The sequence below is a fragment of the Orycteropus afer genome, unplaced genomic scaffold, assembly GCF_000298275.1.
Source record: "Orycteropus afer afer isolate SDZICR_OR568_19922 unplaced genomic scaffold, OryAfe1.0 scaffold00192, whole genome shotgun sequence".
Taxonomy (NCBI): Eukaryota; Metazoa; Chordata; class Mammalia; order Tubulidentata; family Orycteropodidae; genus Orycteropus; species Orycteropus afer.
The window spans coordinates 3,721,701-3,738,878 of NW_006921779.1; the positions used below are offsets into that span (position 1 = coordinate 3,721,701).

The 17,178-nt window shown below is 45.3% G+C and overlaps 1 protein-coding gene across 1 annotated transcript in view; it reads left to right on the plus strand.

Annotated features, from left to right (window-relative positions):
• Positions 1 to 17,178, plus strand: part of GRIK3 (glutamate ionotropic receptor kainate type subunit 3) — a 283,994-nt gene that overhangs the window by 182,850 nt on the left and 83,966 nt on the right. Inside the window, exons 2-4 of the mRNA XM_007947630.2 lie at positions 616 to 792; positions 7,824 to 8,081; positions 16,715 to 16,896. Coding sequence (XP_007945821.1) covers positions 616 to 792; positions 7,824 to 8,081; positions 16,715 to 16,896 — 617 coding nt within the window. The remainder of the gene's footprint in view (positions 1 to 615; positions 793 to 7,823; positions 8,082 to 16,714; positions 16,897 to 17,178) is intronic.

Sequence of the window (17,178 nt, forward strand, 5' to 3'; positions counted from 1 at the left end):
TTTTTTTTTTTTTTTTTTTTTGGCTTTTTAGTGGGAATGCCTGTAGCATTTCACCATTAATATAATATGGGAGGTTGATTTGAGCTAAAGATGCTTCAAGGAAGTATCTTTTCTGGTGATATTTTATTAAACATTCTTAACAGCAGTAGAAATGGGATTTTGTGAATTTTGTGAGTTGATCACATTTTTTTTTCTTCTTTGAACTATTGATGTGATGGAATGATATTCATAGATTTCTTTATATTGAACCACCCTTACATTCCTGGAATAAAACTCTTTGTGGTCATGGTATGTTATCCTTGTAATATCCTGGTAGATTCCATTTGCCAGCACTCTATTGAGAATTTTCACAGAAATATTAATAAGGTGGTAATTCTGTTTGAGGAGACCATCCTTGTCAGGCTCTGTTATCAGGAATTTGATGGTTGAGTGAAGTGAACTAGGCAGATTTTCATATTTCCTATGCTCCAGCACAATTTCTATGTATGAGAATTATCTAGGCTGTTATTGAACATTTAGGGGGGAAAATCTTGCCCATAAAACTTTCCTAGCTAAGCATCTTTGTTGGAGCTCTCCCCTCCCCCCTCCCACCACAGCTTTACTCCTCTCTCACAGGAGGAATCTTTGAGTATGCTGATGGCCCCAACGCCCAGGTCATGAACTCTGAGGAACACGCCTTTCGATTTTCTGCTAACATCATCAACAGGAACAGGACTCTGCTACCCAACACAACCTTGACCTATGACATTCAGAGGATCCACTTCCACGACAGCTTTGAAGCCACCAAGAAGGGTGAGTGTGCAGCCTCAACTCAGTTTGCTTAGCCTTCCATGGAGAGGTGGGGCTGCTTGCTGTCCAAGGTCCTGGAAATGAGGCCAGAGTTTGGGGTGGATTTCAAGCATTTTCCTCCTGGTTTAAGGACCTATTTAAGTCCTAGTTCTTGTCAAGCAGTGTCATCCCCCAGAGTAATGGATCCAGAAAGAACTCCCAGGCCACTGGCCTTGAGGGAATAAGGAGGCCTTAAGAGGGGGTGGGGGTGGAGAATGGGGACCTGAGATTGAACTGGGGAGGAACAGCAAGGAGGCAACCCAGGTTTCCAACACCTCCAAAGCAGACACTTTCAAATTTGATTTTTCTTTAATTAAAATCCTACCCAGAATATCAGTGTTGAAAACACAGGTAATATGTACACTCAGATAGCTAACATTTACTTATCATTTTAAAAAACTTAATAAAAATATCAAAGCTGCTTCAATGGTGGCAATAATTTGACTTCCAAAACTGTGGGTGACACTTGAAGTCTGACATCAGTCTCATCATTCAATATGTTTCCATATTTTTATTTTGGCTGCATAATAACAAGAAAATCATAATTCATAAAAATAAATTATAGTGAATCAAAGTAAACAATTTTGCCCAACATGAGCACCCTTGAATTTTAAAAAACAAAATGAAAAAAATTGTTGATCTACATCTTTCCCAGTTAGTGACACATTTAAAATAAATGTGAATGACTGCACAGAGATGACTGGCGAGATTTGAAAGTGTGTAATTCATATACAAACCAGTTGCCATTGAATGAATTCTGACTCCTGGTTTCCCCTGTGTGTCACAGTAGAGCTGCTCTCCATAGGAGTTTCAGTGGCTGTTTCAGTAGATTGATTGCCAGACCTTTCTTCTGAGATGCCTCTGGGGGGACTCAAACAGCCAACCTTTCTGTTAGCAGCTGAGAGGGTTAACCATTTGCACCACTGAGGGAATCCAGCTCATATGCACTCTCACACACACACACACACCTGTAAAAGGTCAAATGTTACTTGATATCTCTGGGAATACCCCCCTTAAAATGCTGAGATTCCATGGAACTTCACTGAAAACTACTGAACTAAAACAAACTCACTGCCATCAAGTCTATTCCAACTCATAGAGATCCCCATTGGGTTTCTTCCATGGAAGCAGACCGCCTCATCTTTCTTCCATGGAGGGGCTGGTGGGTTCAAACTATCGATCTCCTGGCTAACAGCCAAATGTCTTAACCACAGGCCTAAGGAAATCATTCCCAGGGAAGACTAGGGCACCTTTCCTGTAATATGCTATCACACCTCCTTGCTTTTCTTTCTCAAAGCCTTTGTCGCAATTTGTAATTAAATCACTGTATTATTTAATGTCCTTCCCCTTCTCCCCAGTGCCACTGAAAGGAAGGTTCTCAGTTGTTAATTGATATACTCCCAGCACCTAGAAGACTGGCATATAGTGAGTACTCTATGAAATGGTTGTTGAGTAGATCAATGAATGAACAATGTGAGAATGGCCCAAGGGAGTCTGAGCATCACTCACCCCTGCCAGCCGAGCTTAGGGGACATGCCATCCATCTATCTTGGGAAGACTGAGGCCCCTCTACAGGGACCCTCAGTCATTCTAAGGGGCTCTCAGTATCTAATCAAGGATGTCTTCCTTCCAGGCCAGGGCCTATGATCTCCTGACCTTCCAGGTTCAGACCTGCTAAGGTGCTGCATCTGGTTCTGTTTTCCAAAGCCCCATTGTGGATAAACATCTCAGCACAGGAAAGCAGCCTAGTATGGTGGTTAAGAGCATGGACTCTGAGCCAGACCACTTAGACTTGTATCCTAGAAACTCTATTGGTTATGTGACTTTGGGCAAAATACTCTGTGCCTCAGTTTTTTCATCTACAAAATGGGCACACCATTTAGAGCTGTGAGGATTAAATTAATTAATATCTGTGAAGTGCTTAGAACAGTATATGGCATGCAGTAAATACCATAGAGAAGTTTGTTCTTATCACACTTGGCAGTCTTGCCCTCCACATGTTGAGCCATCAGGCCAGCACCCTCAATCCTGTAGGTGTTTCCCAAGGCTGGCCCTACCCTGCCCACCCAGCTTCTTCTGGCCTTGGGTACTGAAGACCAGAGGGCCCCTGACTTTAAGCTTTGTTGCCACTGACATTTTTTGAGACCATTCCCCTGAGGCTCAACACCAACCTATAGGCAGACCAAAGGCACCACATCCTGGTGCCACCAAGAGTGCTCCTTTACTTGTCACCACTCTCTTGATGTCCTCCTCCCTCCCTGTGTCCTCCCCACTCTCTTCCCAGCATGCCCTACAGCCAGCCATACAGTGCAGTGAGTTGTCAGCTCCCTGCTGAGAGTCCATGCTGACACCCTCTGCCAGCCTCACCAAACTAAAAAATAACTGAACTCAACCAGAACTGCTCAGTAACAGAATGTTCCTAGATGCTTTATTGATAATAGTCAAAAGGTGGAGATCCATGAACAGAAGGACTGACAGATATGTGTATACTTATACAATGGAATTCTAATCAATAATTAAAAAGAACAAACTTCTCCTGCTACACATAACAACACAGATGAATCTCACAGACATAGTGACTGGAGAAGGAGGTAGTATGTTGTGTCTATAGATGGGAAGGTGGCAAGAGAGAATTTTCTTACATATTAGAAACATTTTATATCTGAATCCAGGTAGTGGTTGCGTGAATGCAGGTATGTGTAAAAATTCATTAAATTACATACTTAAGATGAGTGCATTTGTTGTGCTGTGTTATACTGTGGTTAGCTGCTGTCATGTTGACTCTCACGCCTGGTGACTTTAGGTACAGAAGAATGAAAACTTGCCTGGTCCTGCCTCATCCTCACAATCATTAGTGTGCCCACTGGTGGGGCTGTGGTGTCAGTCCATCTCACCAAGGGTCTCCCATGCCTTTGCTGACCCTCTCATGCACCAAACATCATGTCCTCCTGTAGTGACAAGTCCAAAGCAAGCAAGCAAGCAGGATTTTGTTCTACTGTGATCCATAAGATTTTCACTGGCAAGCTTTCAGAAGTGGATCACCGGGTTTTTCTTCCTAGTCTATCTTAGTCCAAAAACTTTGCTGAAATCAGCCTGCCATTGGTGACCCTGCTTATATTTGAATTACCTGTGGCATAGCTTCCAGCATCACAGCACCATGTAAGCTCACTACAGTATGGCAAACTGGCAATGGATGGTGGATTGTATTATAACTCAATTACAAAAATATTAAACCACTTCTCTCTGCCATCACTCTCCTCCAGTGTGTGCTCTGAGACAGATGCCTACTATACTGGGAAGCACCACTGTCTGACTCAGGAGGCATTTCTGCTGTTGAGTCACACTCCCCACTGGGCACTGATGAATCTTGCCATCCCTTGAGAATCATTATGCTCCCATGATTTTTTTTTTTTTTTTTTTTAATTTGTGTTTTCTAAATTGCATTCCTTGAGGAAATCTTTAGGACTCTTCTAGAGGAGTGGCCTTGGGCCTAGTTCTAATTAATCCAATGATGATTCAGTTTCCCTAGACAGAGGTTCCTGTCACTGCTCCCTCCCCACCAGCTGGCTCCAGCCACTTCTGGCCTTGTGGGGTGAGGGAGTGCAGAGGCTTGAGGCTGGCACTGCCTACCCTGCCAGCTCTGGTTGAATTAGTCCCTCCACATGAGTCCCAGGAGCCCTTTCCCCATTAAAAGGGACTTTCACCTTATTGTCTTTATTTTTAAATGTCTTGTGGAAAACTAAAATATGAATGACTGTCAGGTGATGCCTGAGCCAGCAACCCAGAGAGTGTCTGTGTTTCCTTCCAAGCCTGACCACAGCAGGTCTGGAATCGACCCAGCACTCCCCAGGCTCCTCTGCCTTCACTTATTTTCTGGGCTGCTCAATTCCTTTTAAGACACAAATTGATTGGGATAATTTTTGCTATAACTACAATTGCCATGGAAAGTTGGGAGGGCTGCATTCAGGCTGGGGACTCCTGCAATGACTGTGAACCACTGAGTTACTATAAAATGACCAGAAAATAGATTCACAATTGAAGCCACAAATAATGTAATTACTGCAGTATACGTTCAAGGCTGCCAGAACAAGGGCTGGCTGCTGCCCTGGAAACATCTGGAGATAAAGCTGCTGCTACTGCTGCTGCTGTTATAACTCCTGCCTTGGTCTCTTTGGGGCACCAGTGTTCTTCCAATCTGGCAGATCTTCAGAGAGTGGAAAGAATATGGAGGGGACAGGGAAAGGGATATGGAGAGAGGCCAAGGAGAAGAAATAGGCGAAGAATAGGAATGATGGCTCCTGTCATACAACCATGAGGTCTAATCACTGCATCTCTGACACAATGAAACCCACTGTCATCATAACACCACTGTCACCACCATCAACACCAATATACCACTACAATGATTATCAACTCCAGTAACATCAACACCACCAGCACCATCTCTGCTATCATCATAAACATTGCTGTCATGACGTCAACTTCTTCATCATCATCAATCTCATCAGCACCAACATGATCACCGCCACTGTCCCACCACCACTGCTGTCATTACCATCAACATTGTTAGCACCTCTATTCATCAACACCAATATCATCACTTCCTACTCTCATCATCACCATTACTGTCATAACATCAACATCTTCATCATCACCAATCTCATCAACACCAACATCATTAAAACTATCTCACCATTACTGTCATCATTATTAACACTAGTATCACCTCCAGTGCTAGCAATATCAACACCACTATCACCATCCCTACTTCTATCATCGTCATCATTATCACTATCATGACATCAACATCTGCACCATCACCAGGTTAATCAATGCCAAAATCACCAGCACCTTTCCACCATTACTGTCACGCCATCACTGTTATCATCAATTCCACCCTCCTCAGTACCATCGTTATTATCATTAATGGTATCACAATATGGTCTTAAGCATCACAGCTACCATTATCGTTACCTTTATCATTATCCTCATAATCGATGTCAAAATCATTATCACTCCCTTAAGGTCACTCTTACAAATGCTGTTCATCATAATAATTTGTGTTTAGTCCACTCTTCCCTGATCTCAGTCAAACAAGATATCCAGACCTTGGACATGGGCAGGGAGACAAGACCTAAGAGGTTGGGCTGGGTAAGTGTGGGAGTGGAGGGCAGCATTTGCCTACTTGTTTCAAGGCACTGATTAAAAGAGGAAATCCAAGAGGCAGATTCTTGGAGGTGTTGGTCGGAAGGAATGAGGCACACTGGTAATTCAACCAAGTTATCATTCTGAACACTCTAGGGAAGAAACGAGAGATAGAAGGTGGGATGGGTAGAAAGTTCACAATAGAGGTAGGTGATAGAGACTGAGAGAAACCTACAGAAGATTTTATAGGTTGTCCATGTCCTCAGGCTTGGACAAGAAAGAGTGACCAGGCCTGGGTGGCTGTCACTTACACAGTATCACCATCTCCTCCATGTTGATATCTTGCTTCGTGGGTACAGGGTGACTCACATATGATCTCTACCCTCAGAGAACACTTACTCTGACTGGACAAAATGGTAAGGGCAGATACTCAACATACCCATTCAGCAGAAGAACAACATGAATGGGCAGTGAGAGTACAGCCCATTGTAAGAACCTTGGCTTTTACACTATGTGAGATGGAACCCTTGGAGAATTTTGAGCAAAGGAGTAACATAATCTACCTCATTCTAAAGGCTCACTCTGACTGTTGAAGACAGAATAGACCATTGATGAGATCACTAAGGAAGCAGGAAAGCTAATGCAGATGCTTCTGCAATCATCCAGAAGAAAGATGATGGGGTTTAAACCAGGGTGCTAGTTGGGGTAGAGGTAAGAAGTGGTCATATTCTGACACATATGGAAGGTAAAGCAACAGGAATTGCTTGTGGGTTGGTATGTGGAATATGAGAGAACAAGAGAAGTTAAGGAGACAACCATGGTTTCTGGCATGAGGCAGTGGGGCAATGGAGCCGCTGCTTTCAGAGACAGAAGAGGCTAGGAGGAGAAGAGGAGTTATGTTTTGGACATGTTAGGTCTGAGAAGTGCTTTAAGTGGTGCTGGATGAGAGGTAAGATGTGCAAGGTAGATTTTAGGGACAAGGGCAGAGATGAAGATTTAAATGTAAGAGTCATCAACAAGTAGATGTTTGATTCCTCTTTTTGTCTCCATTTCCCACCCAGAACAGGGCCTGATATGGAACTGGTGGTGCTCACTATCATGATAATAACATCAAAAATAATAATCATTTCTATTTCACAGTGCTTCCTTACACCACCAGCATTGTGCTGAGGGCCTTACATGCACTATCTTCTTCAACCTTCCCACAGTCCTGTAAGGCAGGAGCTCTGGTAGCATAGTGCCTAAGGCATTTGACTGCTAACCAGAAGGTTGGCAGTTCAAACCCACCAACCATTCTATGGAAAGAAGACTGGGTAATCTACTTCTGTAAAGATTTACTACCTCAGAAACTCAAAGAGGATCGCTATGAGTAGGAATCGACTCAGTGGCAGTGAGTTTGATTTTATTATTGTTGTTGTTAGTTTCCCTCAAGTTGACTTGGCCTCGTGGTGACTTTATGCCTAATGCAATGAAACATTGCCCAGGCCTTTATCATCTTTGTGATCATGGCTATGTTTGAGTTCATTGTTGCATTATTGTATAGTGCTTTCCTTCTTCCAGCCTATATCAGACAATATTCTATTGTAATCCATAAGGTTTTCATTGGCTAATTATTCAGAAGTAGGAAGAAGCTACAAGAGAGATACTATTAGAATCCCCATTTTCCATGTGAGGAAACTGAGATTCAGAGTGATTGCGGGCTCAGCAGTTTTCAGTTGCTGTTCTTCCTACCTATTGGAAATACATTTATAGGATCAGCACAGTCCCTGCTTCCACCCTGCTGTGCCCAGTTCCCCAGCTGCCTGATCAGGCCCGCACTGACCCCTCTGCTATTCTTCCTTCTCTTGCAGCCTGTGATCAGCTGGCTCTGGGAGTGGTAGCGATCTTTGGGCCATCACAGGGCTCCTGCACTAATGCCGTCCAGTCCATCTGCAATGCCCTGGAGGTGCCCCACATCCAACTGCGCTGGAAGCACCACCCACTGGACAACAAGGACACCTTCTACGTGAACCTCTACCCCGACTACGCCTCCCTCAGCCACGCCATCCTTGACCTGGTCCAGTATCTCAAGTGGCGGTCGGCCACTGTGGTCTATGACGACAGTACAGGTGGGTGGCCAGGCCCAGCTAGACTGAGGGTAGGATAAGAGGAAGCAGAGCCCCAGGATCAGACTCTTGTCTGCTTGGTCAGCACAGCTGCAACCTGGAGTAAAGGCTGTGTCCTTCCACCCCTTTATCTAGTCTTACCACCTCTTCTGTGCACAGACTGACAACACATGCTCACCAGCCCACACAACCCACTGAACCCCAACCTAACTCACACCTAACTCCCACCTTCCTCCACACTCACACTTTCACCGCCAGCAGCATGTGTATTCAAGCTGCACTCAGCATCCACCTTAGCATCGGCACGACCACTTACACTTACACTTCCATAGCTGCATGCACAATCTGTGTGCCCTTTTATACACACACATTCCCATCTGCAGCAAATACACCCACTCTCACACTTGCACACTCATAAACATACCTTACAATACAGCCACGTTAGTGTGTACACACTGGAGCCAAACCACCTGGGTACTGTACCACCTCTACTACTTGTTGGCTGTGTAGCCTCTTTATGCCTCAGTTTCTTCACCTGTAAAAAAGGATAATGTTGCCTGGCTCTTAGTATGACTGTGGGGATCCAGTGACATAATTATTCAAGCTCCTAGGAGACAGTGAGTACTCACTGTTAAAGGTTAGCTCTTCTTATTATCATCCTCACATCTGCACTACAACAGCCTCATATATTCATCTCTACCTACACTCACACAGGAAGACATATGTTCTCACATACAGCCATTAGCCCCTACCCTGTCTGCTTGACCACTGACTCCAGCCAAGGTCATACCTGTAGAAATGAGCTTGGGCTTCTAGTCATCCTCCCAGGATAGAGGGAAGAAATAAACCCTGGAATCTGAGGCTCTGAGCTGCCAGCCAAAGGCTGGATTCTGGTTAGAGGCACCCACCCACACTCTTCCCAGCTAGAGTTAACACCATCATTCTCCACCATGAATGTTTTGGGTCAGACTTGCTTGGCCCAGCCCCACCCAACCTTCCAAGTGCAACCTGGCCCCATCTCCTCCAGAAAACTCTTACTGACAAGGGGATACCACCTGTATTTCAATTTGAAAGGTTCTTTGTGTGGGCCCAAAGCACACACTTACCACATGTGGCCAGACAAATCTAGCAAACACATGCTGAGCTTTTCCTCTGGGCCCAATCCATGCTAGGAGCTGGATGATATGTGGCTGCATAAAACCCAGTCCCTGGTCTTAGCAGGCTTCCATAAAGAAGACAGACAGGTCCCACATGGCTCTCTATATGAAAGAGTATAGAGTATATGCCTAGAGGGAACTACTGGGCTACCATATGTAGAAGTTAGGGCCTAGGCAAGCAGGACAGTGGAGGGGAGGAGATGAAAGCCATAGAGGGCACTGACCACTTCCCAGATCCTGCTTCAGCCTTAGTCAGCTCTGGGGACAGGCATAGTTCTGAGCAGTGCTCAAGTGACAGAAGAGTACTTCTGGATTAGTTCATAAAGTAGATGTTTTGGCTGCCTAGTGCCACTCTGACAGGAATATACCACAAATGGGATGGCTTGAACAAACAGGAGTTTACTCTCTTACAATTTTGGGGGCTTTAAGTCCGAATTCAAAGTGCCAGGCTCGAGGGCTGGGTGAAAGCCCCTCAACCTTGGGCTTCAGCTCTGCCTCTTGCTCCTGGCCCACTGAACCTAGAAGCATCTCTTCACGTGGACAGCCACTGGCTGCTGAGGCTAACAAGCCCAAGGTCAACAAATAAAATGGCACAGTCCCATTTTATTTGTTTCACAGTGCTTCCTTACCAAACAATGCTGTTGTTACCAAACAATATGGCAGGTCATTGATTCAAATCTATTGAAAGTCCCAAGATTGGCAGAGCATGGCATGCTGCTGAACAATGACTCAGCTACATGCAGGGTTCAAGTGTACCATGAACTAGCGAACATTCCCAAAGTTGTTTCTTATATACAACAAGCAGACCACATCCCTAAAGCAGCTACTCAGGTGCTTGTGGTAGACCCCACCATGGAGTTGATTGCCAATCTCATCATGGGGAATAACTACCACCAGGCCCAGCCAAGTTGACATACAACCTTAACTACCACAGTAGACTACCATTTACCTACCTGAAACCACACAGTACAGATGTTGTCTCATTTAATTTTATGTTAACTTCATAGCAACTCTATGGAGTGATAAATTAGCAATGGGGAAACTTAGTGTCAGAGCAGTGATGGTCCTTGTTCACTGTTACCCAGCTGACAAGCAGCAGAGCCAGCACTCTTGTCCAGGCCTATTTGAGTCCAATGCCTGTGCTTATACCCAGCATGAGCTGCTGTCTCTCTGCTTTCTTTCCAAAGACCTAAGTCTCAAGATGTTTCTTAGCCCAGCCTCTTAAGAAAGAGTGACCTTGGCAAGTCACTTAACCCATCTGGCCTCACTCTTCCCACGTGTCAAGTCAAGAGCTGCAGCATCCAGCTCGGAAGAGCCCTCCAGCACTTGGCTGACTGTGATTCAGTGTCAGCTCTTGATTACCTCCTAATGGGGAGTGGGAATAGCAGGCAGAGAATCCTTCAGAAAAGACAATCAGAAAGTTGTTCTACTTAACTCAGGATTCCATAAGCATCTGTTGAGTTCCGGCTATATCCAAAGCACCAGCCAGAAGATCTTTGAAAGCAGGGACCCCCACCCCTCCGCTTAGTGCCCCCAGCATGAGGTCTCTGGTATTGAGGGGTGCTCCTGCCCAGCTCCAAGTCATCTCTAGTGTGTCTGCAGCACTGTGGACAGATCTGTCTTAGCACTTCATTATGAATGACTATCTATGTGCCATCTCTTCTTCCAGGCCATGAGCTTTCTGGGCTTCCAGGATTTGCCACAGGACCTGGAACAACCTAAATGTTTTTAAATATTTGTTGAATTTAATTGAAAATCAAAGTTGAATTAAACTATAATTAAGTATTGTGGGAAAGGGTGTGTTGGGCACTGGTAAGGGTGAAGAAAAGGTTTTATTATCTTCTTTGGAGAAGTAAGTCATATCTTAGGGGAGTAGGGGCTCACCTGGGGTCACTGGTAATTCCAAGCCATCAAAGATAAGAACCAAGTGATATGTACATACAGTTACAGGTAAAGGCACTTGGGAGAGAGCTGAGTAGCCTTGGGGAATGTGGGCTGGCTTACTAGAAGAGGAGATATGAACTAGGCCTTCAGGATAGGCAGAGAGGATTCATGAGGGCATTCAGGTTCAGGTGGTGGGAACAGCAAGGACAAAAAAGTAAAAAAAAAAAAAAGGTTATAATTAGACTATGTAGGGTCTCTGGTGTGTAGCCTAAGTGTTCGTACGAAGATGTTGAGTGTTGTTGAGCAGAGGAGTGGAGTAATGAAAGCAGAGCTTCAAGAAAGTAGCTCTGACAATATTGTACAGGTAAGATTGGAGGCAGAGCCTGGAGCAGGCAGACAGAGGAGGAGGTGGCAGTCTCAGTCCAGGCAGGAGTAGATGACACCTGAACTTGAGAAGTTGCTTAAAAGAGAATTTAGGGCTTGAATGGAAGGAAGAAATGGATGTGAACAGAGTTGTGTCCAACATATGTAACTGGAGTATCATGGGCACAGAGCAGTCAGGACAAACACTGGCATGAACCATTGGCTTAACAATAGTGGGGCCTCCAGACTGGATAGGGAGGGGAAGGTTTTTGTGCAGCAAAAATGCCGTGGCATGGATGTCATAGAGTGGAGAGGGAGAGGCTGGTCAGAGCTGGTGCTGAGACTGGAGCTTGTGGACTGGGTGATATAGGAGAGTCAGTGAGGGAGCTGGTGTGGTCACAGAGATGCTTGGTACTAGGGCTTCAGAGTTGGGTTCAGTAGAACAATGTAACCTTGAGGGTGTATGGTGGGTAGCAAGAAGCATGCTCACAGAATCAGAATATTTAAAGGGGGCTGGGAAACTTGTGGGTTTTCAAATCCATGGAGTGGGGAAGCACTATGTAGCTTTGACTGTCCATCAGGATGTTTTGTCTGCAAGTTATAGACAACCCAACTCAAATTGACTCAAGTCATAGCCATTTAGTTATCTCACTGACAAAAAGTCTGGAGTGGGCCTTTCCAGGGTTGGCTTAGCAACTCAGTAAAGTCAGGTTTCTGGGTCAGAATCACTGCGGTTCTCTTTGTTTTCCCCTCATGGTCACAGTAGACTTGCTACAGCTCCAGTCATCACATCCTTCCATGATGAGGATCGAAGCAAAAAGGAAGACAGATACCCAAGGGATTTTTCTTACTATGCCTCTTATTAGAAAGGAAAGTCTGTCTCAGAACTTTCCAGAACCACTGTGTACAGATTATATATATATATATATATATATATATATATATACACACACACACACACATATATGTATATATGTATATGTATATGTATGTATGTATGTATGTACATTTATACCTACTACCCTAGGCCCTGTCAGATGGGAAGGGGAGTGCCATTGACTGGCTCCAACCAATCATAAGACATCTCTTGGGAACAGCACATTGCCACACAAGCAAAATCATGGGTCTTTTAACATGTTAATAAGGAGGAGAGGTGCATCAGTTATCTATTTCTATAACGATTCTATGTAAAAACCACACCAAAAATTCAATGTCTTAAAAGAGCAAGCATTTGCTTAGCTCACAAGTCTGCAGGATCTGAAATTTAGACTGAGCATGGTTATACAGTTTTTGTGATCTCAGCTAGCTCACTCACATGCCTGGGAGTTGGCCAGCTATTGGTTGATTTAGGCTGGCCTTGGCTGGGATGATAGGTGTAACTCAGTTCTCTTCTACAGTAGTAGAAGGCTAGCCAAGGCATGGTCTGACAGTGGTACAGCTGCAAACAAACCCAGTGCACAATTGCATTTCAAGTGCCTGCTTGTGTCATGCCTGCTAACACTCCATTAACTAAAACAAGGCACATGGTTGAACCCAATGTCAAGGGGTAAAGCACTTCACCTGGCCACAATTGGAGGACGCTGCAAAGTTACATGGCAAAGAGTGTGACTGTGGTGTTGTTGGTTGCCACGGAGTTGACTCCGACTCATAGTGACCTTATGTATAACATTGCCCAGTCCTGCACCCTCTTCATGATCAATGGTGTGCTCAAGGGCATTTTTTGGTATTGTGTAGTGCCTTCCAACCTAGGGGGCCCATTTTCGAGCACTATATTGAACAGTATTCTGTTGTGAGTTTTCATTGGCTCATTTTTGGAAGAGATCCCCAGGCTTTTCTTCCTATTTTCTCTTAGTCTGAAAGCTCTCTTGAAACCTGTCCACCATATGAGACCCTGCTGGTACTTAAAATACTGGTGGCATCATAGCAACATACAAATCACTACAAAACAATAAACTGCCAGATAGATGGATAGTGGGTGTGACTATAGAGAAGGGTCAAGAATTGGGGTCATCATTGCAGTCTACTCCAGGGGAAGTGGCTGTTGAAGAGGCAACTAACAGTATTTGCCTCCTGGGATTTGCTTGATCTCCACTTTCCTAATTGAATATTTACAGAAAGACACACTTAGGCTGAAAATGAAAAGAAGGGCCTTAGAAAAACCTTGGGGTGGAGGAAAGATCCTCAATGTAGGAGCCAAATGATTGGGTCTCTACATTCAACCCTATTGGTAGCATGTTGCAAAACCTTGGGAAGATCATTTAATTTTTCTTGGCCTCACTTTCTTTATCTGTAACATTGGAATGAAAATTCTGTTCTACACACCTTCTAGGACTGGGGAGATGGTTAAATAGGGTAATGAATGCAGAAGTGCTTTGTAAGTGAAAAGCATGATTCCGACAACCATGATTCACTGCAGATATTTTGAGAGAGAATTGATTAGGGAAGCAGCCAGGAAGAAAAACTTATGTCAGGCAAACAGAGAGCCTCATCTGCTGGTGGGGTGTGCCTAGATGAGCCTCAAGTCTCCTTTGGGGAATCACTGATGGGAAGAAGGTCTGACATTTGCTGCTGGAGAATGTGGGTCACTACACATTACATGGGGTGATGCACTTGGTTGACAAGAAGGCCCTGGTGGCCTCTGCTGCAATGCCCAACCTGTCCCTGTCCTCATGTCCTAGATCCCCAAAGCCCACATGTCTGCTGATGCTGTGCATTAGTCTGAAAACTGAGTGCACATGAGCAAAGTGTGCAGGCAAGGTCTTGCAGGATAAAGGTGTGAATGGGCAGCACTATTCAACCAAACCAAGCATTACTGGAATTAGTTGAGGTAAAGAGTATGTTTGGATGTAGTTGTGGCCCCTTCCTTCTCTGCTAAGGTCAATTAATCTCCCCTTTCCCCTCCCCATGAAGTCTGATATTAGGAGACACTGGGGCCCCTCTGATCCAGACTACTCCAGAGCTCTCTCCTAACCCATGCCCCTGAATCTGAGACCTTCCAGTGAGCTGGGGGTTCCTGATGCTCACAGATGTGGCAAAGCTTGTTTGTGAGATCTTTCTGAGGCTTAGGTCTCAGGGATACATCTCTGACCCATGTCAGCTGAGTGGAATGATGAGCACCAATCAGATTACTTTCCTGATGTCCATCCCACAGGAATGAGAATGAGAGCCTGAAAAGGTAAAATTTGTGTGCCAGAGATTGTTCCAGAAACTGGGACTCTGTTGGAAGGCTTCTGAAGTGGATTGACTAAGTAGGGGGACTGTGTCCACACAGGGGACACTGTTACAATTGATTGCAAACCTTAATACAGTGCAAACTAGCTTAAGTAAAAAAAAGAAAGAAAGACAAGGGAAGGTACTTAGCAACTGCCTTTCCTGGAAAGTTTGTGATGTGAGCATCAAGTGCCATTTGATCTGGGAGCTCAAATAGATATCATCAGAACTTATTTTGTCTCTATTTGTTCTTTCTGACTCTGCCCTGTTGGAATCCTTTTCTATACACTCTATATGGTGACCCCTGACTTGCATACTCCCTATTTGAACTGAATGAAAGAGGGGGTGTCTCTTACCACTTGATCTACCACAATATCTGGGAGCCACTCTGATAGGACCATATCACATGTCTATCTTGTGTCACATATCTATCTCTGTGCAAATGTCGTTGCCTAGAGGAATGTATCCTCGGAAGGAAGGTTGGGCAATCTACTTCCATAGTGATACTGTCTCGGAAACCCAAGGAGGGGTTGCTATGAGTCAGGGCCCACTCAGGGCACATAACACAACAACAGAGGAATGTATGAGCTAATGGGCCAGACTAGGGCCACATGCTTTGTTCTGGGATCTGGGGATGGATCCCACCTGAATCACGTGGCCTGCGAGTAGGGAGGAGTTGCTCCCCAAAGGACAATTGGTGTGCTGTTGGGGGTGGGGCAGGGAAGAGCTAAGTGACAGTGCAGATGGTGTCACCTGCAGCCAAGATGCAGACACTGAGTCCTGAGAATGGTCAGGAGGCGGAGCAGATGGGAGGGAAGAACCTACAGGGACCCTGGCCCTGTGCTGGCTCAGCACCCCCTTCCTGTGAGATGGGGGTCTAGAGAGCAGCAGGCAGGTGTGCTTCCAGGCTATGCAGAGAGGAGTCAGCAAAAATGTACCTTGGAGTGGGAACCGAAATGAACTTAATTAGACCTAAGCGAGCCATTTGTCTCCAGGAAGTGACATTCAGTTTTCCCTGGAAGTCCCCAGATTAAGTGATTTTGCAAAATGCCAAAGTAGAGGATGGATTTTTCAATGTGAGGAGAAATAAACAGGAAGTCAATTCAATTTGGAAATCTTTGTTGAGTACCACTTAAGTGCCAGAACCTGAGCTAGCGACTCTGGCAACCCAGCCTCTGATGTCAAGGTGCTCGTGGCGGGATGTGGGGAGTGACATGAGGTCAGAGGAGGCTAGTGCTGAAGGAGGGGACACCAGACTTGGGAGAAGGGGGGTAGGTCTTGTCTGGACAGAGGAGTAGGGGAAGCCTTCATGGAGGTGGTGGCTGTATTAAGCCTGGAGGAAAGGATGAGGTTTACCAAGGCAGCCTGATCCCTGGGGTATTGGCATAAGTACCACCTGGCCTTACCCAGTCCAACATTGGAACAGTTGAGCCTGGAGCCAGCCACTTGTGCCCTCACCCTGATGGCAGATTTGCTGGGTATGTGAAGGGAGATTATGTCGCATGTCTTACCATGTTATGTGCAGGGGAAGATAGGCTGTGGCCTCTGGCTCATCTCTGTAACTCCCAGCCTCTATACTAGGTTAGAGGGGAGGAGGTTGGTATGGTAAGTAGGATTGTGTTCTTTGCCTGGACCTACTTCTAACTCTACATATGTATTTATATGGATTTTTGTGTGTACACCTTTATCTACGTAGATATACACAAGTCTATATACTCAAGGGCATGCCCTGTTTATACTGACATGCATATACATGGAAATAGCTTTTTGTCTTCGCACATGTATCTGTTCCCAAGTCTGTGCACATGTGCAGTCATGGACTTGCATATACATATACTTTTACCAGCGTGTACTCAGGCCAGTGTGTGTATACCTGTGGCTATGTCCATGCAGGTACACATCTTCATGGGCCCACATATCTGTGTCCATGTGTCTGCAGACTGGTGGCCATATGCACATGTGCATGGGAGTCTGTGTATCCAGGCGTGCACACACATGTCTTTTGTGCCCCACGGCTCTTAGGGCTCATCCGACTGCAGGAGCTCATCATGGCCCCATCAAGATATAATATCCGCCTGAAGATCCGCCAGCTCCCCATTGACTCCGATGACTCACGGCCTTTGCTCAAGGAGATGAAGCGAGGCCGGGAGTTCCGCATCATCTTCGACTGCAGCCACACCATGGCAGCCCAGATCCTCAAACAGGTACATGAGCACTGGCCCTCGGGAGGGCGGTGGGATTTTCTGCCTCTCCCCTCCCCACTTTCCCAAATATAAGCATGACATTTGCCCAGACCTGGCTCTGCCTCTTTCTGGGTATATGACCTTGAATGGTCACTTTTCCTCTCTGAGCCTCAGTTTTATCAGCAACAAAATGGACAAAGTGGTCTTTACACTCCAAGTTGGTGTGAGGATGGAATGAGGCTTGGCACAGTGAGGGTACTGAGCAAATGCTAGTTTCTATTCCACCTCTGAGCAATTTTGAGG